This window comes from Syngnathus leptorhynchus, chromosome 6 (genome assembly GCF_054491065.1).
Source record: "Syngnathus leptorhynchus isolate UIUO chromosome 6, UIUO_Slep, whole genome shotgun sequence".
NCBI classification, from domain to species: domain Eukaryota; kingdom Metazoa; phylum Chordata; class Actinopteri; order Syngnathiformes; family Syngnathidae; genus Syngnathus; species Syngnathus leptorhynchus.
The window spans coordinates 5,088,914-5,115,794 of record NC_141200.1 but is presented as its reverse complement, the minus strand read 5'-3'; the positions used below and the strand labels follow the sequence as shown (position 1 = coordinate 5,115,794).

General features: G+C 42.2%; 3 protein-coding genes across 11 annotated transcripts in view; 1 reads left to right on the top strand and 2 right to left on the bottom strand.

The window, feature by feature from the left end:
* skor1b (SKI family transcriptional corepressor 1b) overlaps window positions 1-4,024 on the bottom strand; it is a 49,435-nt gene extending 45,411 nt beyond the window's left edge. For 8 of the 9 annotated variants that reach the window (XM_085913316.1, XM_085913314.1, XM_085913315.1 and 5 more), the window contains exons 1-5: window positions 3,733-4,024; window positions 3,251-3,348; window positions 2,958-3,109; window positions 760-852; window positions 448-607 (exon numbers count right to left, since the gene is read on the bottom strand). The gene's annotated coding sequence lies outside the window, so the exon portion shown is untranslated. The remainder of the gene's footprint in view (window positions 1-447; window positions 608-759; window positions 853-2,957; window positions 3,110-3,250; window positions 3,349-3,732) is intronic. The other variant, XM_085913311.1, reaches the window with a different exon arrangement.
* Window positions 3,758-6,132, top strand: aagab (alpha and gamma adaptin binding protein). Its single transcript, XM_085913323.1, has 10 exons — window positions 3,758-3,942; window positions 4,171-4,361; window positions 4,445-4,541; window positions 4,620-4,709; window positions 4,817-4,900; window positions 4,973-5,052; window positions 5,126-5,213; window positions 5,310-5,414; window positions 5,498-5,547; window positions 5,612-6,132. The coding sequence occupies exons 1-10, from the start codon at window positions 3,852-3,854 to the stop codon at window positions 5,687-5,689; spliced, it is 954 nt and encodes a 317-aa protein (XP_085769449.1). The 5' UTR covers window positions 3,758-3,851; the 3' UTR covers window positions 5,690-6,132.
* Window positions 5,859-12,736, bottom strand: smad3b (SMAD family member 3b). Its single transcript, XM_085913322.1, has 9 exons — window positions 12,166-12,736; window positions 11,063-11,256; window positions 10,856-10,990; window positions 10,709-10,783; window positions 10,568-10,618; window positions 9,308-9,520; window positions 8,977-9,114; window positions 8,651-8,795; window positions 5,859-7,825 (listed from the first exon to the last, which is right to left on the bottom strand). Exons 1-9 carry the CDS (start codon window positions 12,366-12,368, stop codon window positions 7,702-7,704), a joined length of 1,278 nt encoding a protein of 425 aa, XP_085769448.1. The 5' UTR covers window positions 12,369-12,736; the 3' UTR covers window positions 5,859-7,701.
* Between the last annotated feature and the right edge of the window lie 14,145 nt (window positions 12,737-26,881).

Here is a 26,881-nt window from a genome sequence, read left to right as displayed (position 1 = left end):
AAACAGTGGGAAGATCGATAGAAATAAATGAAGAATACTACACGGCGCTCATGAAAACGAGTGTAATAAATGCATAGACGGACGTGATGTTGAATGCTAATGCAGCACTTTTATCAGATTGGGGCCATAAAAACAATGCACAAACTCGAAAAATGTAGCCGTTAAATTGAGTTAATCAAAAACAAAGAAAGCGGGATAGAAACCATTAAACATATCATAATTAAATCAAACTATATTCCTCTGATGTGTTTACCTAAAAACAAAACAGATGTTAAATTTCAGAAGCTGTAAAAGGAATGGCAAAGATCAAGTGTAGCTCGACAAGGCAGTATTGAGTTACCGTTTCCTCTACCGCCCCCTACAGAATATTTTACAAACTACAGGCTCATGAATTTAGTTATGATTCCTCCATTTGTTTTTGATCTGGTTCATAGGCAGTTTACATACCTGTTGAGCAGAAACGTTGTTGTTGCTGCGTTGTTTCTTTCTCCTCGTCACACCTGATAATCTCAGTGCTTCACGATCACCGCTCAAATCACATTTCCTCTGAAGATGTAATTAAAACAGCGTGTATCAGGAAAAAGGTGTAGAAATCAAGTAGTTAAAGCTGGGGGAAAAAGAACACAATAATGAAATTCCAGTTTAGATGAATAGTCCAAGATGTCTTCCAGATGCTACAGAAGATATTTCCCATTGAAAGAAATGACATGAAGAAGATTAAATTTTGTTCAAAGGTATTAGGCAATGACAACCTCCTACCTTTTTTCGTTTTTTTTAATCAGTCTCCCTATGTGGATGTTCGGCAGGACGGCAAATTGCCTCGAGCTCAACCACGCGGCTCTTGAGGGTATCCTGTCAGAACAAGGCCACAAAATATGTCAACACCACTGTTTCCTATCTTCTCTAATTGCCTTTGCTCGGAATCTGCATTTCGGCACAAGTACCCCCCGTTGAGTTCGCTAATAGACCTTGGGGGTGGGGTTGTTAAGTCTAATCATAACAGAGGTGTAAAGTCTGATGATTAATTTGGGTTCATATTTCGGCAGGGGAGGGACCTGTTGCATCATGTCCGGCCACCGCTGGGCTCCGCCCGGCAAAATCTCCAGGAGCGCGCTCCGGATTTTTGCCCGTGCCACAATCCTCAACTGAATCAAGGTAATTAAATGATTGGATTCATGCTAATTAACAACAATGGGGTTCAACTTTCTAATTATCCTTGTTCACACAGCAGCCTCTGTAGCCACCCCGAGTGCACATAAAGCATTCCATCTGCTAGTAATTAGGCCCAATAATTTGAGACGCTTGCAAAATGATTTGCAACGCACATTCCTGATTACTTAGTCTTAAATGCGAGCGTGGTGATCCAATCGGGGCTAGTCTCATAGTTGGTTGCTGCGCTGGATGCAAAGACAATTTTGTCTTTATTTTATTAGATTTCATCACAGCGGGAAAAAAACGACACCTTTGTGCCAATTGCAAATATTTAATGGAATGGCTTTTCATTTGCCTAATCTGCAAATTAAAGGGCAACGGGGACAAAATTGTTCTGTTCCCCCGGCACGAGGACAGTAATCTTCCTGCAGAGAATCATTTGAATGAGACCGAGTTCCTCAATGGCCGCAGAGTGGTGAGACGGGATTGCCGGGGAGAACAGAAAAAGAGAATTCTGCCTAATAAAGTGATGCGGACGATGGTTAACTGGGAAGGACTGGTGTGTGTGTTTCCAGTTGGCTGCCAGATGCTGAGGATGGAGAGAAGGAAATCATCCCATTTGCTGCATTTGCTCACACCAATCTCTCTCTAGGCTAACCGAAACAAACCAAGCATAAAGAAAACCGCCTTAATTGATTTCAGCATTTACTTTGAAAACATCTTCCCACAATTAACCCAATCAGCGAGGTACATGATGCCACTGCCGGGGGAAGATAAGCAGGTTTAATTAACAGGCGTTGAATGTTTAAAGAGAGGGAACATACATTTTGCGCATGTATACACACACAGGGTGGTGCTAAAACCAAATGAACTTGGAGGTGCTAATTAATGAAGTGTCAGTGCGCTTAAATATGTGCAACCGAGATGAGTGCACAAAAGATTTGTGCGGATAACATGAAACTGCATGATTTAACCATGAAAATGAACCTGAGCACTAAAAAGCTGGAAAGCTTTGTGTTCCTTGACAACAAAAGGTTCACATATGATGCTATTTAATGGAATTTGGGGGTTAAGTTGGAATTTGCAGCCCAAAAAATGAGCGTGATTACTAAGAAATACCCAAAAGGAAGACATCAATCGAAGACTATGACACGACCATAAACAAACAAAGTTTTGCTGCTCGGGTGAACCAAACAACTAGACCACTTCTACTTGCTTTGATTCAAATGTGTCATCACTCATAAAACACAAGTTTGAGCAGACCCTCCTGACGTCACTTTATGTCCACCCCCCACACAACCTTGTTCTCCTCAGACCATTGAGCTCTCTGACAGACCACAAGAAGAGTCCAGGTGCTGAGGGATACTACGCCCAGAGGCACACATCTGTCTCCTACTGGGCTGTGAAAACATGGCACCTCTTTTTTTGTTGTTGCTAGAACAGAGAGATCCTGGCACAGGTGCAGCGCATTGTGAAGCTAGCGCGACTCTCAGAAGAAGTCGGCAGATAGCCAGTGATTAGCAGTTGGGGAAGCTACGGCTGTCTTATTGGCATGCTAGAGCAGGTATGGACGTCTGTCCTGAGACAGCTGTGGAGCACTAGCCCGTAGCGCAGCAATCAAGCGCCTGTTTCTTTCGAAGAATGCTGATGTGCCGCAATCTGCCGCGTTTCGCGGCCAACTCTTCCATCTGTACAATATCACGATGACAGTCTCGGCCTCTTCCTTGGCACGTCACCTCAGGCACTTGAGTGACCAAAACATAACTGTAGAAAGTGTGTAAACTATATCTAAAAGGAATACCGACCTTTGCGAAGATGGATGTGTTTGTTGTGACAGGGGCAGGCTGTTGACCTTTATGTCACCATTGCTCTGTGCGTGAGACCTTTAAGCAGCTATTAAAGCAGGAGCCTCCCATCACTCTTCACTCCAGCATGAAGATCGAGTCCAACCTGCAAACTGAAGTAGTAAAGATGAGAAAGGAACAATGCTAGCCAATTCATCTTAATTTTTTTTCACAAAGGTAATGTGGCTCGAGGCATGGGCTATATGTTAAATTAATATCAAAAGACACTCTGGACAAAGGAAATCAATGCAAACCTTTTCAAAGTGAATAACTGGAAAATATGATGTCCCTTTATCCATCCATCCATTTTTGATACTGTTTGTCCTCATTAGGGTCGCAGGTGATCTGGAACCTATTGCAGTTAATTTAGGAGTCATACAGGTCACATACAGACAAACATTCTCAACTATGGACATTTTAATTCAATTAATCTAATATTTCTGGAAAGTGGAAAGAAGTTCCCCCCCTCCCCCAGGAGGCCTTACTTGATTTAAAAGAACTTAAGTTTAATCATTTGTTTTGTATAATTCTTTACAATATCAAGAAACAAATATTTTACTAATGTTTTAATTGTATTGTTTCCAAGCTTAATTCAACAAATATCGAAAGAACAAGTTTTTTGCGTGAGGTTTACTTTAACTGAACAAATGAAAGAAAATAAAAATATTAATTATGTTTCTAAAGCATAGACCAACCAAATTAAAACGTTACTAAAAACGTTACATTCTTTACATACTTTTCATTCGTCAGCCATTGAACCGGAAGTCTTCGTCAGAGTTGAAAGTTCATCGAAATCCCGCCTCCTAAATCACGTGACGCCAACAGCTACCGGAGCTTCGCCTAGCTGGATGAAAAATGTCAGACTCGGAGGACGCCACTACGCCTCTGCCCTGTGTAGTTGTCACTAGCAGTGATGCCACTTTTAAAGAAGAAGAAATTATCAAACGTATGTATTGTAAACACACAAATAGTTTTCGGAATTATAGAAATTATGACAAACATGCTAATGCTAGCGAACATGTTTACCATCCTTCGGTTGCTCGGGCTTTCACGAAAATTTTATGAGTTTATAAATAGAATGCTTAACGTAATAAAACGCTAACGTCGAAGCAACTTAACCGAACGGATGGACTCAGGTTCGTGTGACCTATGACATATGTTTTTTTTCTGTCAGAAATTCTTGGGGCGAAGACGCTGCCAGAAGCGAGCAAACGAGAAGAAACAGTAGTGTGGTATCCCTGGACCATCAACAACAAATATTACACAGCGGATGTCAGACTATGCATCGTACCCAGCACTTTTCAGATGTCATCAGAGATTGCACAGTCCATGCAAGCTTTCATTGCTTATTTTGATAGTACAAAGGTATGGAACTTTTTTCATGATATTTGTAACTGAGCAGTTTAATTGTTGTTAATGTGTTGAATGAGATGACGTACATTTTGCAGAAGGATGGTTTAGAAAAGCTTCATCCGTGGATATCAGTGGTGGATGACATTGCTCCAGAAGTGCTGATTCTTGTCTGTGACAGAGTTTGTGCAGATGGTATGTTCCACATTGCTGCTGTGTGAAATTGTGGATACAATTCGGTGTTACATTTGTTAATTGAGATTTCTCTTCAAGGTGTTACCAGACATGAAGCACAACAATGGTGTTTGTCGCACAGCTTTGAGCTGGTGGAGCTCAACCCTCAGGAGCTGCCTGATGAAGATGGTGAGGGACACTTGAAATAAAGTTTTCACAAATTATCTTCATAATGATATGTTAAAACAACTCGTCAAACCATAAATGATGTATGTGCATTACCTTTTTTTGTGCAGATGACTTTCCAGAATCTACAGGTGTAAAGAGAATTGTCCAGGCACTCAATGCAAATGTGTGGACCAGCGTGGAGATGAAAGATGGTCAGATACACTTGATTGTCCCGAGGTCTTTTTGATTACATTGAAATTTGCTTTTTTTTTTTGTGACAACAGGGAACAGTCAGAGCTTTGGACTGATGAGCAGTTTGGTGGCTGCTCGGCACAACCACCCTCGCAGCTGTCAAGATCCACAAGTCAGTGCCACCTAAATTTATAAAGATAAATCTCACGTCAATTTAAAATGATTGCTTTATAATTCTGCTGCAGTCTTCTAGTCAACCAGCAGAGGGCGCACTTGCTAATGAAGTGACTCGTCATACGGAGACCAACAGCCCACCAGAGAACACAGTTGTTGGTGAGGGAACAGTTTTTGTTTTACCCTGAAAAAGAAATCAATGGTTTTGCTCATTACTGTGTATAAAGTTATAAAATCAAATATTGATCCTTTCAGATGCAATGACAAATTTGGACATACAGGAGCTTGCAAATCTCACAGCTGGAGATGCAGACGTGGATAATTTTGAACGCCTCTTCACCAAATTAAAAGAGATGAAAGGTAAATGAAGCGTGAAACATTGAAGGCACTTTATCCATAAAATGAAGATAATAGTATATCTTTTTTTTCCTGCCAACTCACAGACAAAGCTTCGTCGTTACCGCATGAGCAAAGAAAAGTTCATGCAGAGAAGGTAAGGTACTTCAACTCCGATTTAAGAGTCACAGAGTACCTAAAGGCCCAATTCTGCATTCCAGGTAGCTAAAGCTTTTTGGATGGCCATTGGTGGTGATGACGACGAGATAGACGGCTTATCATCGGGGGAGGAAAGCTAACGGAAGTGAACGGTCAACATTTCTTTCCTACCCTTTTCCTGGCTGTCGCGCAAGGTCTAGCGCCACCAGGAGTCACCGATTGCACTTTGCAAGTGGAAGTGCTCATGGACGTACTTTACTGTACTGTAGGCGGCTTTGGCTCCTTCAAAGTGGCATTACTGATTTAGCTGAAAAAGAGAGGTCATAAAAGGATCCAGGACGCAGCCATTACACATGGGTCTTCCGTAGTGATAAATAAAACAAAACAAGCAAGACAGAATATTACATCCATGAGTTTATCCTTGGGGTACAATGTCATAAATATCTCAATGTGACATCACGTGCCTTATTTTAAAATTAACTGTCAGACAAACAAATTGTGAGCATTCTAAGTCACAAAAGATGAACTGTCATACAAATAATGGATGGTCTGTATTGACAACATAAAGACTATTTGTCTTGAATAGCTCTTGTCATTTCTTAGTACTCAACACAAGGCTTCTGCTCTGTGGCTAACTTCATTGTCACGTGGACAATAAAACGAAGAGGTATATACCTCATATTGGAAGCAAATACTTGACATTAATATTACTTTATTAGACATTTCGCGTAACAAAATAAAAGCACCTTTTAGGACTTTGACTTGGTGACCACACGTGCATGAGACATTGAAGAGCGGATAAAGCTCTCATCTACCCAATGCAATGTTATAAACCGCGTGACTGACTTAGGTAATCGATTCGCTTGTGTACTGTAAGAGCGTGAATATTAATTGACAACGGCATTTTCAAAGACAGCTGGCAAATCGATCATGCCTTAACACTGTAGTAATGAGTTTCAATTTTTAGACACAAGTAATCACCAGAACTGAAGCTGCACAAGAGTCAAAAGTGCATTATACTGTACTTGGTACCTTTGTTTTTCCATCCAAACATGCCTCAATAACTGTGCAAACCTTTGACAAAACTATGTTTAATCAGTTTCACTGTTATGCGCACTACAAGTCAACCAGAGCTGAGAAAAGTCAGCAGTGGAGTCATGAACGTGTACACTTGCCTGTGCCTTATTGTCAAGTCGTGCAGTCCCATATTTGTATAACTACAAGAAATTACAAACTATAAATACTTATGTACAATGATACTGAGGCAATAATTATAAAAAAAAAAACACGTATTTTCATGCAGGACAGTATGAAAAAATAACTTAGAAAATGTCTTTTCATTGAGCAAAATATTGTTTTTTTTCTTATATAATCCAAGATGAAAATGGTGCTGATCTTATTTAAAATAGATAAAACACCAATTAAGAAGTAATCATCAAATTCTCATTAATATGATGAATTATTGGTGGCAAAATGTGCCTTGTACTTAAAATATTACATTTTTTTTACGTCGATAACTAATTGTAAAAATAATTATACTGGAACACGACCAGTTCAAGGGTTTAATTAATTCATAGAATCAATGTTTTAAATTCTGATAAACAAGGCGGGAGGAGTGTTGTCACACCAACCTGACAAAAGTCTAGAGTCCTCGAGGAGCGAGTTGTCTGTATTTCTGGAACATTCAAAAAAATAGCAAATTTTGTATGAAGCTTTCTGTTGTATTTCCTGAGAAAAATCAATGAAAATATCATAGAAATTGAAAAGAAATAGCCCCAACCCTCCACCAAGTTTCATAAAAGATGTCCCGCCATGCCTCTGTTGGTGCAACTCCAGTGACATCACTATAAATACGAGACTAGCTATGCATGGTTACTTTCACTGATGTTAAAAAAGAAAGGCCGTGTGTGTGTGTGTGCGCGCGCGTGTGTGTGTGTGTGAGAAAAGTACAGATAACACCCGGTGGCCGCACACACCACAAAAGGACCATCACCCGTGTACACTTAAACAGAGCGAAGCAAAGAGCAGCAATGTGTGTGTGTGAGTGTGTGAGGTTAAAAGTGACAGCAAGGGAGGCCGATCCGATGAATACCGTCTCTTTCCTTCTCTGCACCGAGAGAACGAGAAACCGGCGTGGTCTCGTGGCTGCCTCTTAAGACACGCTGGAGCAGTGGATGCTAGGAGAACCCATCTGCGTGAGAACCTTGTCCAGCCACTGCAAAGGGCCGTTCAGATGCAGCTCTATCCAGCAGGGGGTGCTGGTCACCGTCTGACGTCTGCCAAATAGAGACAGAGCGAGAAAAAAAAGAAGGTTGTCAAACAATTTACTCAACACTATTAGATGGAGTACAAAGACATGAGGATCCCAGTCCATGTCATGAATGAAGTAAGGTTCAACCATTTCGAAAAATAATATAATTGTGACCCTGTGAAATATTGTGGTTGTGATTCAATATACTATTCTTTTTGTGTCCCCTTTGCATGTTCTTTTTAACAAACACAAGCAACAAACCAATCTGTATTACAATAAACCAGATCAGATTGACAAAAATAAACGTTTTGGTTTTGTAAAATGTACGCTAAAATATCGTACACAAGTGTGGTGTTATCATAAATTCACAACTCAACAATAATGCAAACTTTCCATGATTCATGAAACAATAAAAATGTGCACTGCATTTCTAAACGTATGTGGATACTGCATCAATTAATAACATTTACATCGAAAATAAATAAAACCTCACAACTGACCGAGATGAAGCAAAGGATTTTCTCCTCCCCACCAAACTGCAGCCTTTGTGATTTGAAAATTGCCATGTGGAATTGAATTGGATAAATTCTTCATCCCTACTCTAATGTCATCCAGGGTGCCAGAAACACAAGCAGGACTCTGGCCTTTTGGGAATCCCCCTCAACAGTGTCTCTGATACACGTTCACCTCCCACTGCATGCCTTGCCACATTCCTTTGCCGTTACTCAACCGGCTCATGCTTGCTCTTAGCAGACCCACCCCAATCTTCCTTCCTCAATGTCCAACACTCTTTCTCATTCATCACCAAAAGTACAACAAAGCACACTGGGGCTCATGACTCTTACTTTACCTGTACTCGGCGCCCCATCCTTTGACGAAACTCATTCGAATGGTGCACATCCTGGTGAGCTGGTAAACCGCCTCGAAGCCCTGATTGACCGACTGAGCAAGGAGAGCGGCAAACTCCTGGTTGTTGAAGATCTTTAAGTTGCAACCTGATAAAGAGACAGAGGTTTGATGCCGACATTGACTCTCATCAACAAGAGAATAACATCTTCACTGGCCCAGATTTCATTCTCGGCTCAATAAAGGTTGTGAAATGTAATCAAGTCAAGTCAAGTTTATTCAATGTATTCCTCCTGAAAGTTTTGTGTATGTCTTCCTGTGTGCGCACACCTGGCGGGATCTTGCAGACAGTTGCGGGATGCCATCCGTAGCGCTGGTTGCAATTTGGACTCTGGACAAAGATGGCGCTGTCGCTGAGACACTCCGCAAACACTTCCCCACCAATATAGTACAACCTGACGCCCCGGCCTAAAAAGTTGAAATATTGAGATCAGCTTCAGACATATCGGTCGCCCCCAAATGTTATCTCTGGTTGAAAATATTGTCACGGGTGTTCATCGACGCTCTCGTGTTAATAAACCAAGTCGTGACATTTCTTTCTTTTCTGGCAACATTGACTCAATGAAAATAATCCCGCCGCTTCATCGCCGATGACAATTACCTATGTGTCTGCGTGTGACCTCCACGGTGGAATTGCGGTTAACGTTGGACAACAAGCCTAGACAGAAGCGCTCCGAGTTGGACGGGTCGGTGAAGCCGTCGACCGTGAGGGAGGGCTGGGAGGCGTGGAAAGTCTCTCCCACACGCTGGTTGAGCTCGTAGTAGGAGATGGAGCACCAGAAGGCGGACTCGCAGTACGTCACGGGCTGCAGGTCTGTGTGGATGAAAGCCGAGTGGTTAATAGAGAAGACCAAAGGAGGACAAATGTGCAGAACGTTTCAAGATGCGCACGGCAGACAATGCTTGCCTTTGATTTGTCTCCTGCAGATCTTTCCCACGACCCCCAGTCAAGAAGGCAGAGACATGACGAATTTATTTTGAAGCTGACCTCCCTGTGGCTTTGCAAATAGCCTGGCAAGCGGATGTTACCGTGATTACATTACCTGGGGCTGTCTGTACCTGATCTCACTTTAGACTTGAACACAACACCAGACAATGACCCCTTTCATACCACCGTTACTCACTTACTGTCTCTTTGTAGTTATCTCAAATACGTCGCTTCAAAACCTTTCGGTGCTAGTCGGTGAGCGAGCAAAAGTAAGTCGACCATTAAAACCGGTACAATAAAACGAGTTCTTTTCACCCCCTGGATGACGTCTTGTGTGGATCTTTTGTCTCTTTCCTCAATAGCGAGCATGGGTGTTTCTTTATTCAGCTGTACCACTCGCAGGTGTTTATTTAAACGTGATCTATTTGAGAAGCTCGTGGGATGGCTTGTTTATAAAGTAAAGTTATTTAAAGAGAGACCTCAGGTTATGTGTGCGACAATTTTGTTGCGGCTCCTTTTGAGTGTTTCACACTATGACGTCACATTTTTTACATTTGCTGCTATCCCGAGCTATCAAAATCAGACTGGCTGGTAGCAGCACTTGCTTTTTTTTGGGGGGGGGGTTATTTATTCAAGTGGACGCTGCACCTGGCAAGTCAACTTTAAGAGCAGAGGCCCCTAACTGAGGACAGATGGTATACGCTCCGCAAGCCAACACATTAGGTACATCAACACGTTCATGCTTGAGAGTAGTTATTAATAGCTACAGTATATAATTCCCCCCATGTAACTAAACGAGGTCACCAACATATTATAAACATGTCAGTGTCATGGCTCTTTGAATTTAATTATGCTCATATATTGAATCAAATCAAATATGTTAACAATGATTGCACAAAATGATAAATTATACATTTGTAAGTGTGTGCTTACCAAGATTATTGTTTGTAGGTGACACAGGATTGGGCGAGAGGCTGGGTGAACCTGAAATATAGAACGACACATTTAGTCCATATATAGACGGACTGTATAATTCAAAATATGAGGCCGAACTTGTGTAAAAAGCGGACTCACTTGTGTCCATGCTGTGGTTAAGTTGGTGATCACTCGTCTCGCCATCTTCACTCAGGTACCCGGGTGGGGGGGTTTCTGGATATTGTCACAAATAAATAAAGAAATGAAATAAAATAATTATGCATGCTTTTATTCTTCTGTTCTCACCAGGTATGTAGTTACTCTGTGGTTCAATGCCAGCAGGGAAGTTTGTGTTCTCAGGGATGGAGGGACTGTAGTCATCCAGTGGCGGGAATTCTGCTGGGATGTCAGTATGTCGTGGAACTAGAACAGGTGGCAAAACTGGGGGGACGCAGATATCTTCATGAGGAACCACTTATTTGAACCGTGTGGTAGTTAGCAAGCACCACTCACTTGGCGTCTCCACTCGCTGGTAGTGATAGGGGTTCACACACACTTCATCTTTCTTTACGTGGAAAGCGTATTCGCATTGGTCAATGGCCCGCAGCTCGTGGTGCGACTGTAGGTCGGGCCAGCGCCACAGGCGACAGTAGATCACGTGAGGGAGACCTTTTCGGTGCGACACCTGGAGTCGACCGTCTAATGATCTGAAACGTGCCATCAACAAAAAAAGGTACACCCATTTCATTACCTGGAATAAGGGCTGACTTCACCGTAACAGTTCCAGTCCTATTAATGGAATTTCCTTAAATGTCTTTAATGTTACATTAATGAAAAAAAAATAAACGTTTGGGAGTATGAAACAAACAGTTCCGTCATGTCTCTGGCAGACGGCTGTTATTCTCTAAATCGGCAGCATCTGAGCCACAATCCAAATAGTGGCCCACACCCTACCACAGCGTAGTGCATTCCCACCCCAAAAAGCTATTTTAATGTCAGCTACCACCCACATTCAGAAGGTGTGGGGGGGGGGGGGGGGCATATTGTGAATGTTTATTCAGCCTTATATTACTATCAACCTTATCCTAGGCACCTAATCTTACAACTACGTCACGATCGGTGCGTTCCCATTTTTTACAAACTACACAAAGTCTAGTCTAAACATTCCCTTGAGTCAGACTTTTGTCGACCACTTGAAACAATTTACAAAATTAGCAAGCAGAACTTAAGATTCATGCATGCTTATTGCTGGTGCACACACACAAATGTATTAGTCACATTAGTAAAGGACTCAATGCGAATAATTTATCTCGTATTCATATGAAAGATAAAACATAATCAATTACCACACCAAATTGGATTAAAACTGGGAAAAACAAGTAATTATAATTAGCATTTCATATGATCATGAATATGAAATAAGACCGAATCCTAACACGTCACCCCACGAAAAACAAAGCAAGATTTTTTCATTCATTCTGAGTCCATAAACTCAAGTAAACACAGTAAGATATTTTTCAAGTTATAATATTGGCAATGCTAAAGCTAGCAACCAGAACAGGCGCTAGCTGTCATTAGCGCTAGCTTAGCTTAGCCAGCGCTCGGGTTTTCCTTACCTTGGTATGGTTAGACATTTGGTGTTGACATTCTGCGTGGTGATGGCCTTTTCCAACTCGTCCAACTGTCCGGTCTTTTTCAACTTCTTCACCAGACTTTTCACAGCCTTTTCGCACCATTTCTCCTCTTGGCCGTTCTGCTCCCCCTTCTTCCAACCGAGAAGCCTCTTCACTATGGGAGGCGTGAACGGCAATATGGACATTTTTAAATGTCGAAATTAATTAACACTGATTTAATTTCAAGTTTCCGATCCAGACAAAACACCGCCAGCTTCTTCTTCTTTTTTTAGAGCCAGTCAGCTACAGGGTCTGCTTGACTGGACTTCCCAGGCACACGGATGGCCGGTAGCCGGGAAGGCTCACGCTCGCGTCTCTGTCCGCTCAAGTTGACGGAGTGTCGGTCAGAGAGGAGCAGAACATCCGCCTGTCTGCCCCTCCTCCTCCTCCTCCTCTTCCACCTCCTCCATCCATCCATCTATCCATCCATCAGCTGCTCATCCCTCCACCTGCACCGAGGAGCCAGAATAAAAACACACGGAAGACAGATTTAAATACTCGTTAATTAAAACCACAAAAACATAACATCAAAATCACGAACAACGACGTCAACAACAACAAAACACTACAGTGTCTCTTGTTTTTTGTTTTGCTTATCAGGTCGTGTAATTTTTACTAATATCAAATAGTTGCATATAATGTTTGATAGCTGTACTACATCAACTTCACGACTTTGCAAATAATAATAAATAATATGCAATGCTTTTGTCAATTCATACCAATACATGCTCACTAGTCACATTTACGTTATTATGAACTTTTATTTTTATGTTTGTATTTATGGGTATCTTTAGAAAACAAGATGATACAATTAAAAGTGATATCCACTGTCTACAATCACACATAAACCCACTGCATTCCATGTGTAAACAAAAGAAAGACACATTTTTACATGAATTCTGCACACAAAGTAAAATTTCACAAAAGGTCTGTATTTGAAATGGAAATAATGATGAGCGTGTCAACCTGTCAATTCACTACTAAAAATAACAATGAAACATAAGTTTAAATAAATGCACACATTACACCATCTGAGGAAACGGGTACCGCTCCTCGAATGGATGCTGTAATCCATGTCCCCCCACTTTGTTGCTATGACGGGGAGGGAACAAGAGACGGACAGCTGGTGAGCACAATTGTTGCGTGTGTCCTTGTGAGAGGATTTTAGGGGGCGGGGGGGGGGTTGTGTGAGACTACGGGGCAGATGGGCCACAGCAGGCCCAGCGAAGGTCTTACGGAGCGAGCGAGGAACGACGCAAAACAAAAGGCCAGGCGACCGTGTGAATAAGTAATGAGTGCACACAATCGTATGTGTAACAATGGCTTTGTGATGGAGTATTCGAAGGCAACGTGGGAAACAAGGAGCATGTGATCAGCTGGGCTGCTGTCACAATACTTTGACAAGGATCTCCCAGCAATTAAAGGAAATACAACCTTTATGTCTACAACATTATTGTGATCCGGACTCTCACTTGACATACTGACACACTCACAATTCAGTTGAGATAGGACAATTGTATCTCCTTGATCGAGTCTTAATTCCAAGGAAACCAACAACTTCTTGCAACGTTTGGCTTATGTTCCAAAATCTGCTCTTCATTTTCAAAACACATTGTGCTGTTCATGACTCACATGGTCAGGTCCTGACTACTGGCACCCCGCCATCACTTGAGATTGTATCCCTAAATACTGAATACAGTATAGCTCACACCTTTATCAGCGTAATCCTTATACCATGCCTCCAACATTCCTCATGGGTTGATTACTGCTTGGAGGATAAATTCTCTGCAGACATCAGCATGTCGATGACTTCTTTAAATAAACCCAGGCAACATGCATTTGAGTACATAAACACCCTTCGTCCCTATTTGAGTAAATAATATTTTTTTTAGCCTTTTCGTTTATTTTCTGTAGTAAACGTTTTCAACGATGAATGCAAACGGCTACCAGTTAACACACACGTTTAAAAAAAAAAGAGAAAAATATCTTAAATTTCAGTTATTCCATATTTACTTTCTTGTCTTCATGCAATCAAGTGCTGGGTCAAACAGGCGCATTCGAAGCATTCTAAGACGCTCCCGACGTAACACTACCATCTAGTGGCCATTGTTTAACATTACTGTGTTGAATAATAGTTTCAAAAAGCTTAGAAAAATGAGCAACAGACCAACAACTATTCAAACTCAAAATCATACTTGTGCACAATTTAGAGTGCTCAATACACCTCCCATGCAAGTCTTTGGAATGTGGGAGGAAACAAGAGGACCGGGAGGAAACCCACGCAGGAAGAACAGGAGCCCTGAATCGAAGCCACCAAGCGTGTGCAATTGTGTAAATAAGATATTTGCATTCACACACGACACACTCTCAATTTTCTGTGATCCTGCATTCTCTGGCTCTATTTACATCACATTTGCATTGTCTCCTCTTTGACCTCAATGCAATTTCACAATTTTATTTTGTGTTCTTTAATATATTCCAATACCGTCTCCTTTTACTATTGGTTAACATTCATTTTAATTCGATCAATAAATCAAAACCTCAGATTTATAGTCTTTTCCATAAGCTCAATTTACATGTTTATTGCGTACAATGGTCCATAACAGAATTAAGTTGAATCAGAGGATTTCCAAAATATCTTCCCATTTTACATATGGATGCGATGCAGCACTTGGCCACGACTCATTAACTCCTCCTCCAGGCTAAATGGCTTCATGTTTGCCCTACACATTCAAACGAAGCCTCTTTTAACAAAAAAAAAAAAAAAAAAATGCACGTTCACAGTATTTATCGAGTGTCCTCACTTATTCCTACTTCCCCAAAATGACATTTTATCTCTTTAACACCCTTGACAAAAACTCAAAAGAGGAAGGTGACATCTTCCTAAATGTGCTCCACATAATCATTCACTCCACCTCCAAAACTAATGATTGTGAAATTAGTTTGGGAGCAATCAGAAAGCTCCCCCGCTAAGAGCCACTGTATCCATATGCATGAAATTGCCTGCGTTAATACGCGCTATGAATGGTGGCTAATGCAGTGAATAATTCTGACTGCATAGAGTAACGCCGTCTTCTATTAGGTTGTGATAGTCGCAGCCCTTTGGCAATATCTTGCAAATAGCCGTGTATGGATAATTAAGCCTTGATCTTGAACATTAAAACTTGCTTATTTCAGAAAGCTTCAGGCATTGGAGGCGCTTATTGGCTGCTTTCTTTTGGACGCAGTTCCGCCGATAATGGTTTCTTATGAGTAGATAGCAACTGTAAACATTTTTTTGTATTTTATTTTAGTGTAAAATACGGCACGCAATATTTGGAGTTAGATAACATTTGGAATAGCTGGATCCATAACACACTTCAGTTTTATCGCCCTATCGTCCCTTGTTAAGACTTGCGTCTTATCATCTTTAGGAAATGGAGTTTAATGTGGCTTAACGGAGGATTTAATGTGGCTCCAGGAAAGGAAAAGAAAACAATCAAGCTTGTTGCATCATGTATCAATTATGCATTGGCACCACAGTGTGTGGTCTTTTTTTTTTTTTTGCATGATCAGCAGAATTTAGGGCCAGACAGAGTTCTCTATATTGGCAGACTTTTATTGTCAAAAAGTGAGATATAGAAGTTTTTTTTGGGGTCAAGCAAACATGACTCAATTCGAAAATACGTGCAGCCGGATGACTTTACTTCATTGAATTCACAACATAGCTGTGATGCCTGAACTCTTTCAAATCCATATGTGAATCATTTGCTCCCCCCCTCCCCTTTTGAAACCTCTGCCTCATTAGTGTTGCCTTTATGACATACGGCTTTACCTAAATTTTTCCACTCTGCTTGCTGGCCCATTCTCAGGTTTGACGGAGGTTTCTTGATTTGGCAACATTCTTCTAACAAGTCACTGAAAAAATAGAACAAAATGCAGTTTAGATGAATGATATTATGCAGAGTAGTGTCTAATTGTACATTAAAGTACAGCAAAGCACATCCATCGATTTTCTTCTGCTTATCCAGGACAGCAAGACACAATATAAAAATACTATGTAAAAGATTACGAGTGGGATTATTCTCTATAAAATTGGATTTGGGCATTATTTTGTCATGAGACAGTAACCATAGTGACCACTAGATGGCAGTATAACATTTGTTTGACTACTTGATATATAAAGTAATACGTGTGTGCGTGTCTTGATGTGACTGTACAAAATGATATGTAGTTGAAGTGCATTATATTTTGGTTTACAAAAAGAAAACATTTAAAATATGTCAAGAAAAGGATGATTATAAAGGAAACAACTCGTTACTTGACAAGTCAGTTGGGTGACTTTTTTTTTTTTCCTGTTTATCCGTTCTGTGGAAAATCATATCCTGTAAAAGGCCATCAAGTTTACGCTTTGAACTGGCTCACTGCTGTGCTGTACTGCTTTTATTTTTTCTCTCTCTCTCAACTTTGCTCTTTAGGAGAAATGAGGCTGAGCCGCCTGACGCAGGACTTCCCATCAGCCGCCCTCAACCATGCACACATGTTTCTGATAGACCTCCACAAGCCCCAGTAATCTGAGGGCAGCTCATTCAGAGGAACTGAAAGAGGAGGGGTCCAAAACATGGTGGGTGAGAAGGAAAAGAAGGTGAAGAAAAAGGAGGGAGCTTGGACTGGAAAGATGAGTGGAAGCAAATGCAAGGGGGGGGGGGGGGGAGGCAACATTTTAAGGTTGTGTTTGACTATAAACGGCACGGTCCCACTTCTTAGTACAAAACTGTTTATTATTGTGTTTGTACATCTGCAAAGTTTATTGAAGAATTTCTTTTTATTTACACACACACCCAAGACTCATTCCTTCTTGGAAGAGCCATGGTGCATTATATTGCTTTTTTTTATTTAAACACATAAACAAGTGAAAATAGTGACATTAAATGCATCAGATTGATCCTGTTTTGTTCAAAATTGATTGCTTTAAATTGTTGGAGCAAGTTTCAATTAACTTTTTTCCCCCTTACATAGTGCGTGCAGATTTATTTCCGCCTATAAAACTGGTTAGTCAGCTCAACTTTTTATTTATTGCATCACTCACAGCTCTAAGAACTTAATAAGATAGTCGTTTGACGTCCTTGGTTGGGAAAGTACAAAATTGGGACATAAACAGTTCGAATGTCTGCGTGTGTACCCGGCCAAAGTAGGACGAACTGTTGGTTGAAATACGATAAAAATATTGGTTGTGTAGCCTTTTGAGGCATTACTGTAAGTTCCTCCCAGACCACTTTGGGTTTTCTCAAGGACCAATCCGTGGTCTGCAGAAGACATTTTTCACAAACACTGAGAACACATCACACACTCAAGTCAGACAACAAATCCTTGATTTCCTACCTCCCAAAGAGAAGCCAGTGTAAACATAACAGTGAGTGGCGCTATTTTAAGTTGGTAAGTGAACATCAGAAGAGTTGAGGTAAGAAGGGGGGGGGGGTGCATTCTTAAAGGTGGGCCACGAGGAAGAGGATTAACTGAAATGAAAAACAGCCACAGCGGGAATCTGACACAACCCTGAAACAAGTTGATTGCAATTAAAAAAAAAACAAATGAAGCCAAAATATTTTCCGTCATTTTTGTGTGTGCTTAATTACCTGTTCAGATGTGTTTCTGTGTCATTTCAAGTTCCAAATTGTTATTGCAAAGATCCGTGTCGCTAATATTGACAAAAACACTTTCAAATGGTGTTTGAACACAGCAATGAACCAAACAGTAAGAACATGCACACACTTTTAAGTCCAGTCACAACATTAAAGGTGAGAAGGTGGAACGTGATTCCGGTTACCGTAGGACAGAGCGACAATGTCAACACACACGACACGACACAAACAAGACACGGACGCTGTAGAAAGGAAATAAAAGTGTGTTGTCATGACTATGTGACGTCGGCGGAGCCTCACGGCTACGTTTGGAGGCTTTCGGGCTTGTTTAGCTGACCTCAGTGAAAGCAAACCTCATGACAGAAGGTCTGGCATTGTGTGTGTGTGTGTGTGTGTGTGTGTGTGTGTGTGTGTGAGTGTGTGTGAGTGCGCGCGTGCGTGCGTGCGTGTGTGTGCCCGCACCGCTCTGGAGCCAGACGGTCTGCCGGCCGCCAGCTTTGCTTGCTTATAACGGCTGAGAACATCCGATCCCCTCGGGGAGGACGGGAGGGAGGGGAGGGCAGAGAGGCAAGGCTACTGCTTACCACTCTCCTCTCTCTCTCTCTCTCTCTCTCTCTCTCTCTCTCTCTCCCTCTCTCTCTGTCTTTATCTTGGCTATTTGGACAAAGAACAAGCATTAGGCCGCTCATCAACTGCTTGGTTTATTATGCATGGCTATGACTGAGAAGTAGTTTGAAAATCGACTCATTCGGGCCATTTTGAAGTGGAAAAATTGAATCCCATCATGGATGACGATTACTTTTGGAAGAAAAATCTTTTCATCCAATTTCATTGATGAATATTTCATCCTGGCCTAGCTTATTTATCATCCGGGGGTGGAAGCTGTCGCTTTGTGTTCCGACAAAAACAAACGGACCTTAATCAGCACCAGGCGTTGGTGTTTAACCACGACAGAACACTTCCACTCCCTCACTGAGCTGCCGCACGCTTACTCTTGGCTGGCCAGCAGAAGCCTCCACATGTGGCCCCCAGGAAAGTGTCGGCCATTCATAAGAAATATTTTTTTGACGCTAGTAAAATTGCATAACTCGCTCGCAATGTGGACTATTTCCTCCCCGGCTCTCGAGGGTCTCCAAATAGTGCGATTTGGTTTCCTGTGTGTAACGTAAGGTGGAGAGCCCGACAAGCGTTCGCACGTCAGATTTCTTTCTCTCCCTGACAACATGGGGAAAAAAATAGAGGGGGGGGGGGCGCTGGGGAAGAAGAGCACAAGATGGCGTGCTGAAGGAGAAAATGCGAACATAGTCAAGAAGGAGATTCATCGGACAAGAATGTTTTGTCGTGTCCTGCCAACATTCGAACCATACGAGCGAGGTCACAGCAACAAAGTCCAACGTATTGTTGATCACAGCGGATGCAAAACATATTTTCCCAATCTCTACGCACACAAAAACACATTTGCGCGCTGTCAATCTGCAAAAAAAAGCCCAGCGGCCTTCTCCACCATTTCCCATGCTGTTTTTCTTCAGTGGCTGGAAAATCATGTTTTTGTATATACAAAAAGGCCCAAAATCCAGATTTTTTTAATCTACATTTTAAAAATCACTGTGTCAACTTTGTGTTTTATTATTTATTTTTTTACATGATTGCCTTAAAATATTTGATAAAAAGTCATTTAAAAAAATAATATTTTTTCTTTAAAAAGACCATTAGTGTTATCGAGCTTAGCTTCAAAGTATGACAATAAATAAATAAATAAATAAATAAATAAAATTATTTCACATTTATTGATGTCCCAGTTAGTCATCTACTGCATTTAGTACCCTGAAGGCGTCATATGGGATCACCGCTAACCACTAGCAAATGTCACATCTTACTCAACTGTTTTAATTTTGAAATATCAAAGTTATCTGCGGCTAATCCATTTCCTGACTCCACTCTGATGTCACCAAACATTTTCTTTTCCAATTCTTAAAGGCTTAATACTCTACTGGTACGTTGCGGGCCGTCATCTGCCGCCCAGATCCCGTCGAGTGTGTCCGGTAGCCGACTCGGCTCGACACGTTTACAACACGACGGGATCGGGCCCCAAACAAGCTCGTGCATCTGGTGCCTCAGCTGGCCGCCAGCCACCGCCTTCTGTTCTCTTCACCTCCTCCTATGGTCTATATAACAAGTCAAGTTTTTTATCAGTGTCTTAATGGACAGAGGTGACCTGAAGTTGACACTTAGCAGGGAAGTGTTCTGAGTGACCGTCACAGGTGCCAGGACGCTGCCACAAACAAATATTCCACTGACGTCCAAGTGCGGTCAGGTGACACACTTGAAGAATGTCCTCTCAGCTATGACGTCACCCCCCATCTGTCAGCCTGTGTGGGAACAAACTGAAATAACCACGTGGAAATCGGAACGGTGATCTTTGTCAATAAATATCAACGCATCCATGGCTTGTGATGGATGACACGCAGCTTGTCATGACATTAACGCGTGACATTCAAAATCAAACAGGTTTAGTCTCCACATTCACCGGAAAAATAAGAAAAGAAACTTAGCTTAGCTTTAGATGTTTTGAGGCGACATGGGGGCAATTGTCAAAATGTGACGGTGTCTTAACGCTCGATTATTTTCGTCACGTGCCTCAAACAATGGGGTTGTGCCTTTTTCACTTAAAAATAAAATAAAAATAGAAATAAATCAATCAATCAATAAATAAAAAATAGTACTAAAAATAAAATAACAATAAATAGCTCTCAAACAAAGTCTTCTGCATGTGGTAAAGGATCCACTTCACCTTTCCCCATCTTGTTCTGCTACTGGAGCAGTTGACAAGTTGTTCCTGGCCGTAGTTGAACCAGTGAACAAAAGAGCTCTTGTTTGAGATGTAAAGCCTGCTAGAAAGCATACTTTGATATGAAAAGTCCGCTGGGGGCGAAGGGGAGCATGGGAGGGCAAGATAAAAAGGGTGAAAACAAATTCAGACTGTCCGTCAAGCTTCGTCGTCTGTTGCCGTGACCACATAACGGACACGCTAATATTTGTGCAGGCTGAAAAAAAAAAAAAAAATACAGCAGCTCTCTAGCTTGTCGTGTGGTAAAAGCCGGACGCTCTTCCAACAGTGTGTCTCAAGCTACAACAAGCACCTGGCTTTTTCTGTAGCTCCGGTATACAGATCGCAATGTGTGGCCTCGGAGGACGCCAGCACAATTCATTTGGATCAGCAATGCTAGCAATAGTAGCTAAAAATCCTAGTGTGTAATCTTGAAAATTTCAACTTCCCAAAATACAGGACACAAACATACTTGTGTAAACATCTCAAGTCAATAATAAACTTTGCTGATGGATGTTACATTAACTAAAGCTCTATTGGTGCAAGAGAAGTTGACAGCGTACCTCCAGGGGCCATAAAACATGTCTGACAAGCACATCATTCAGTTTGCATGTGTTGTGGAATGAAGGGGAGCCGTGTTGAGATGAGCGCGTGAGCACGAGTGACAAGCCGCCGCATGTCAGCCATCTAGCAAGAACGCAAGAGCGACGTGCGAAGATGATTCACTTCTTCTCGAAGCTTGAGAAGGCGCCTCGACTATTATCCTGATTAGCGGCAGCCCGCGGGGTGCTTATTAGAGCATTTGTATTAATTCCTCGGGATCATCCCTTTCTGTCAGTACAGGCCAAAGGAGCAACCCTCTAACTGCTAGAAATTTTAATTATCCTGACGAAAGTGAAGGCTGAAAGATGATGAAGAAACATCGACTGTGTGTAGAAATAAATAAATCACATTTTTGGTTAACCATCAATGTGAGAGCGAGCCATTTTCAACACTGGTGGTGAAACTTTAAAAAATAAAATAAAATCAGGCGCACTAAAGCGTACTATATTTAGATTATTCGTCATCTTCTATACAGTTTACAGCCACTAGGGGGCGAATTTGCATGATATGATGTGCTGTGATGTCCAGCCCTCGATTCATTTCTATTTGTAGTATTTCAGTGTTCTAACAGCATATCAATTGGACTACATTTAGTCTCCATTCAGAAGAACCAATTTTCTCCATCAATGTTGAACATTTCTGTGCTCTTGCGTCAAACCTTCTGCACTTCAACTGCGCTCTGACTGACCCCGAAAACGAGCAGCTCTGACACGCCATTTGGACCTGCCGCCACAGGCCGGGGGGGAATGCTTCTCACATAAATCTGCCTGGGAATCGCTGAGCGGCACGTCAGCCAGATGACAGGAGGGCAGTAGAGATAAGAAAAGGAGCTGGTTCACCTCAGCGCAACGTCAGATACGCTGGCGATAGGTATTTGATCTCTGGGATAAATAGAATAGCTGCAGGAGCAACACAGAGATCCATGTAGCGATGGAGGAATGCAGAGAAACATGAGGAGAGGAATCAATTGGCATACAGTGGACTGCCCTCGATTTAGAGTTGATCAAATTTTGGAGGATCATTTCAAACAGAACGTGAAGTTTCGATCCTTATCAGCAATTCTCAGTAGAAAAAAAGATTGTTATTGAACTCCTCTTTGATAAACACAAACGTTTTCCAGAAGGAACAGGGCAACTGATATTTGGACACAAATGGTGGCGCAGCACACGTAGACAGACAATACTAACAAGCAAGTGTCATCATATTTATATATATATATATATAAATAACACCCCCCCCCCCCCACACACACACACACACACGCACACACATATACATATACACACACACACACGCCACTGCAACCAGCATCTGCGATTTCGGAGCTTTCACTGTACCTAACATCTTTGCATCAACTGCTCTCTCTTAGAGGTGCTGACAGACATTCACATTCACAGTTTCTCGGTCCAGGCTTTAACAGGAGCCAGATGAAAGACAGCAGCAGATTAAGATGTTCGGTACGGGGTGGCACGGGACAAGCGAAGGGAACATGGCGAGTACAGCGGCAAACAAAAGCTGAAGGAATGTCAAACGCGAGAATCACGTTGGAAAGACCTTCAGGAATAAAAAGTGTTATAAGGAGTGGCTCCTCTTCCAGGTCTGGAAACCCTCAAGGGACACTTGTGTTCTCAACAGAGCACAAGAACTCCCACTAAAGCCCCACGCCCGGGGGGACTGAACATGTCTCTTGTGAAGACTTTAAAGGCCAAGTTCCTGCCACTTTGTATTTAATAAGTTTGAAGAAGCTGCTAGCAGAATATGCAACGCCTCGCTTGAGCTCTTTAATGAACTTCAATGGTCATGGTGTCTTGCAATGTAACGTTTACTGCAAGGCATGACATTGATATATAGCATGCGATTGAGTTAGCATCATAAATATTTCTCTTGAAGTCCAAGACCATGTCACGGCTCAGGAAACTCAAAACACAAGCTTGAGCAAATGTACATTTGATTGCATCTCGTTTCTTTTATTTCTGAGAATAATCGTCTTTTTGAGTGGGAAAAACTAAAGTGAAATGATTATTTTGGGAAACCGCATACAAGCCGACAGTTGCAGCCCTACCCTCGTATGAATCACGCAGGTGCAGCTTCGAGACAGTCGAATAAACCCAATTGTTAGTGGCTGGACACTCCCAATTGAAATGATCACAAAATGACTGAACATGTAAAATAACATGACGGGTCACCATTTGCTGCTCTGCTTTTTTTTCCCCTTCCAATTATTCTTCCAACTGAAATGTACTAAACAATATAGTAATTGCTTGTAATCCATCCATTTCCTGTACTAAGTGATTTTAGGCCAGAGGCAGAGTACACCCCAGCCTGGTTGTCGCCCCATCACATGGCACAGACAGACAAACAACAATTTACACTCCCATCCCCATCAATGAATAATTAGTCTTCATTAAACGTAGGGGAATTCAGAGAAATTATACATATACATATATATATAGAGAGAGAGAGAGAGAGAGAGAGAGAGAGAGAGAGAGAGAGAGAGAGAGAGAGAGAGAGAGAGAGAGAGAGAGAGAGAGAGAGAGAGAGAGAGAGAGAGAGAGAGAGAGAGAGAGAGAGAGAGAGAGAGAGAGAGAGAGAGAGAGAGAGAGAGAGAGAGAGAGAGAGAGAGAGAGAGAGAGAGAGAGGGAGGAAATCATGTTCCGTGTACACTTGTATACAATAAATTTGCAACTGAATGTTTTAATCTGTATTAAATATAAACAACATACCTTGGAGTGAAAACCAGCGCCATCTGGTGGAGCATTCACCCTATATGTCACTGGCAACAGGGTCGTCACTGGACATCTTTTCTCTTTGTGCCAAGAGGACAAAATATATTTCAGACAAATTGCGACAGTTTTTATTAATCTGAGTGCAGGACACAGCAGCCAGGATGTGTGTGCGTGTGTGTGTATGCGCATACACGCATTCCAGACCTCACGCTGGCAGGTATGTCGGCGTGGAGACAGGCTGTAGTGCGTGGCCGTGGAATGTGTAACCTGACCTCGGCAGGCTCTTCACTCATCTTCTGCCTTCTCACCAACAAGTGATGGCTGCGCCCCTCTCACAACACTGGAAGAGCATCAAGAAAACAATCAGGCAGTCGAGTTGAGCAGAAACGTGACTTGAACACAGCAAAAAAGTACGTCTTGTCTTGTATTGGTTGGTTTTCCTCAGACGTGGTGGTTTCTTAAAAACAATAGCTGGGAAAACACTTTTTTCTTCAATATTTTTGTTTCGGTCCAATTATGACCTCAAGCTGTGTGTGATAGAGTAGAAATTAATTTAGGTCTGAAAACAGAGGAAATTTTCATTTCAATTCAATAACAAGTTAGCAACAACAAAAATGTACTGCAGTAGCCAAATGTTAAAAAAAAAAAAAGATTTATTTTATTTTTCCTCGCTGGATTTTTTGTGGCGTGTGTCATGATTTAACTGCAATGACAACACAGCAGGAAATTACTAAGTGCAACCAACGGAAGATTAAAATAAGACAAACAGGTTAATTAAAGAGCTGACGTCGTTTGGGCAGTACGCGGTCTTCGTGAGCAAACTTGTATGTGGCTTTTTAGTGTGAAAAAAAAAAAAGGGGATTCCCCACCCTTCCGCTAAAAATCTGACCTCCTCAGCGCACTTGTGCACAACAAGTTGACATAAACCTGCTGCAAACAACACACAAGGAGAAGAGGCGACGTGGACACATCGAGGGGGGGGGGGGGGGGGGGTATTGAGGAGAAGGAGGCGGGAAAGCCACATGAGCAAGCACCCAATCAGCCCGCCTGCACTCAACCACCGGCGCTGCACGCCAAACCTCAGACTGGAAGCTTGGAAAGCAACGCAGTGTGACTGCATTTCCTGAATCCACCCCATTTAAACTCACAATATGGAACGTATTAGGATGAAGGGGGGAAAAAAAAAAAAAGAGGGAAGGAGGAGCAAGGGCTGGGGCAGAGATCCGAGATCTTCTCCTCTACGGTTTCTCGGAAAGGAGCTTGACATCCTTTCATATACAGATTTCTGAACACAACACAATTTTTTTGTGTGTGAAGAAATTAGAAGAAATTCCTCTGCCATCCTGCTTTTCACGCCTACATGGAGCCCACAGGCGAAATGAGTGTGAGCATGGCAACATTCATGTGCCATTGCCTCACAATTTAGATAGCAGGGTCTGGAAAAAGCTTTGATTATAGCCTGTAAAGCAGCTCTATTAAAGGCCCCCTATAAATTACAGGGCCTTTTTGACACACTATCACACACACACACACACACACACACACGCTCTCATCAGTGAAACTCTTTGTGCATGCCGGGTGGGGAGAAAAAAAAAAAGAAGAAAAAAAACGGCACACATCAATAACAAGTTAATGCAATTAAATGAGTTTCTGCAACGCTGTAATTAAAAGCAAATTGAATTGTTGGCGGAATACAGACAGGCGCCTGCATTGTATCACTTTGAGTGTGCGTAGGCACGACATCATTCGGAAGGTTCACAACATGATTTTAGGAGGAGCAAACAAAACGGACACATTTTCTAAGCGCACCTTTCAAAAGAACTTGTTGGGTTTGCATGATGGGACAAACAAAGTGATACGTCGCTGTCGATGAACAACATCAGATTTTTTTTTTGCCGAGCGTGTGTGTGCATGAGCGCACACTGTGGCATTCTTTTAACCTCTGTGGAAACTCACTAAAATAAATCCATTTCGTACGTCAGAGAGGCCCCTTTTGCACCCTGTAATTACCCGAGGGCGGGAAGGGGAGCTGGTGGAGGGAGGGGGGGGGGGGGGGGGAGAGGGGGGAGAGGCGGCTGAGCGAGCGAGAAGATGCACCACTGCTTTGCTTTTTGGCTTCTGACAAAGCAGCAAGTTGTGTGTTGAAGGCTCACTCGGTGGCCTGACAGATCTTGGAAAATTCCCCCATCAGAGACATGACAGAAGATCTGCCTGTAGCTCTGACACAACAATCTAGTCAATCCAGTTTTTTTTCCCCTCAATGTGTAAACGCCATCTTTTCTTCCATTTATACTTCCTGTAGGTGTAAAGAAGTGTCCCATTACTTATGTCCATGTATTGGAAGACAAAACAATGCAGTCACTATAGAATATTTGTTGTCGACTTGACGTCTATCGCCGTCAATGGGAGTGAACGAGTGAGCCAAAATGGTGCCTTCCCATAATCCCCCCCCCGTGAGAGCGTGGATCCCCAACACGCCGGCGTGTGTCAGCACGCCCTGTAAGTGGCGAGCGCGGCAGCTGCGAGGAGCCTTAATTAACACCCTTCGCCGAGGTGAGAAGAAGACACGTTTGCGGGCTGACGTTCATGACAAGAGGAAGAGCAGGAAGTTGTAATCTCCAAAGGTGCTATTAACTGTTTTTTTTTTTTTTTTTCAGAGGGGCCAGATGTGCTCCACGGCGAGGTCATGAAATGGAGTGGCAGTAAGCTGCTCCACATCTGCCTGACTTAACTAAACAATTGACTTTATAGCCGTGTTTCCTTTGAGCTCTCCAGTACAGTTTGGAAAGGGTAAAGTCAGATTTGGCTCGGTTTCCATGATGGGATGTCAGCAACCTAAACAGCAATGGTGGGAAAAAAAACACAGTGCCAATTCTTTTTTT

What these genes read in the sequence shown, in the direction of transcription:
- aagab (XM_085913323.1), top strand. Translation starts at nt 3,852, where the DNA reads ATGTCAGACTCGGAGGACGCCACTACGCCTCTGCCCTGTGTAGTTGTC. An exon ending in GGAGCTGCCTGATGAAGATG is followed by an intron (nt 4,710 to 4,816) that starts GTGAGGGACACT and finishes TTTTTTGTGCAG; the next exon opens with ATGACTTTCCAGAATCTACA. An exon ending in CAGCGTGGAGATGAAAGATG is followed by an intron (nt 4,901 to 4,972) that starts GTCAGATACACT and finishes TTGTGACAACAG; the next exon opens with GGAACAGTCAGAGCTTTGGA.
- smad3b (XM_085913322.1), bottom strand. Translation starts at nt 12,368, where the DNA reads ATGTCCATATTGCCGTTCACGCCTCCCATAGTGAAGAGGCTTCTCGGT. An exon ending in AAATGTCTAACCATACCAAG is followed by an intron (nt 11,257 to 12,165) that starts GTAAGGAAAACC and finishes GGCACGTTTCAG; the next exon opens with ATCATTAGACGGTCGACTCC. An exon ending in ACCTACAAACAATAATCTTG is followed by an intron (nt 9,521 to 10,567) that starts GTAAGCACACAC and finishes TCATCCACACAG; the next exon opens with ACCTGCAGCCCGTGACGTAC.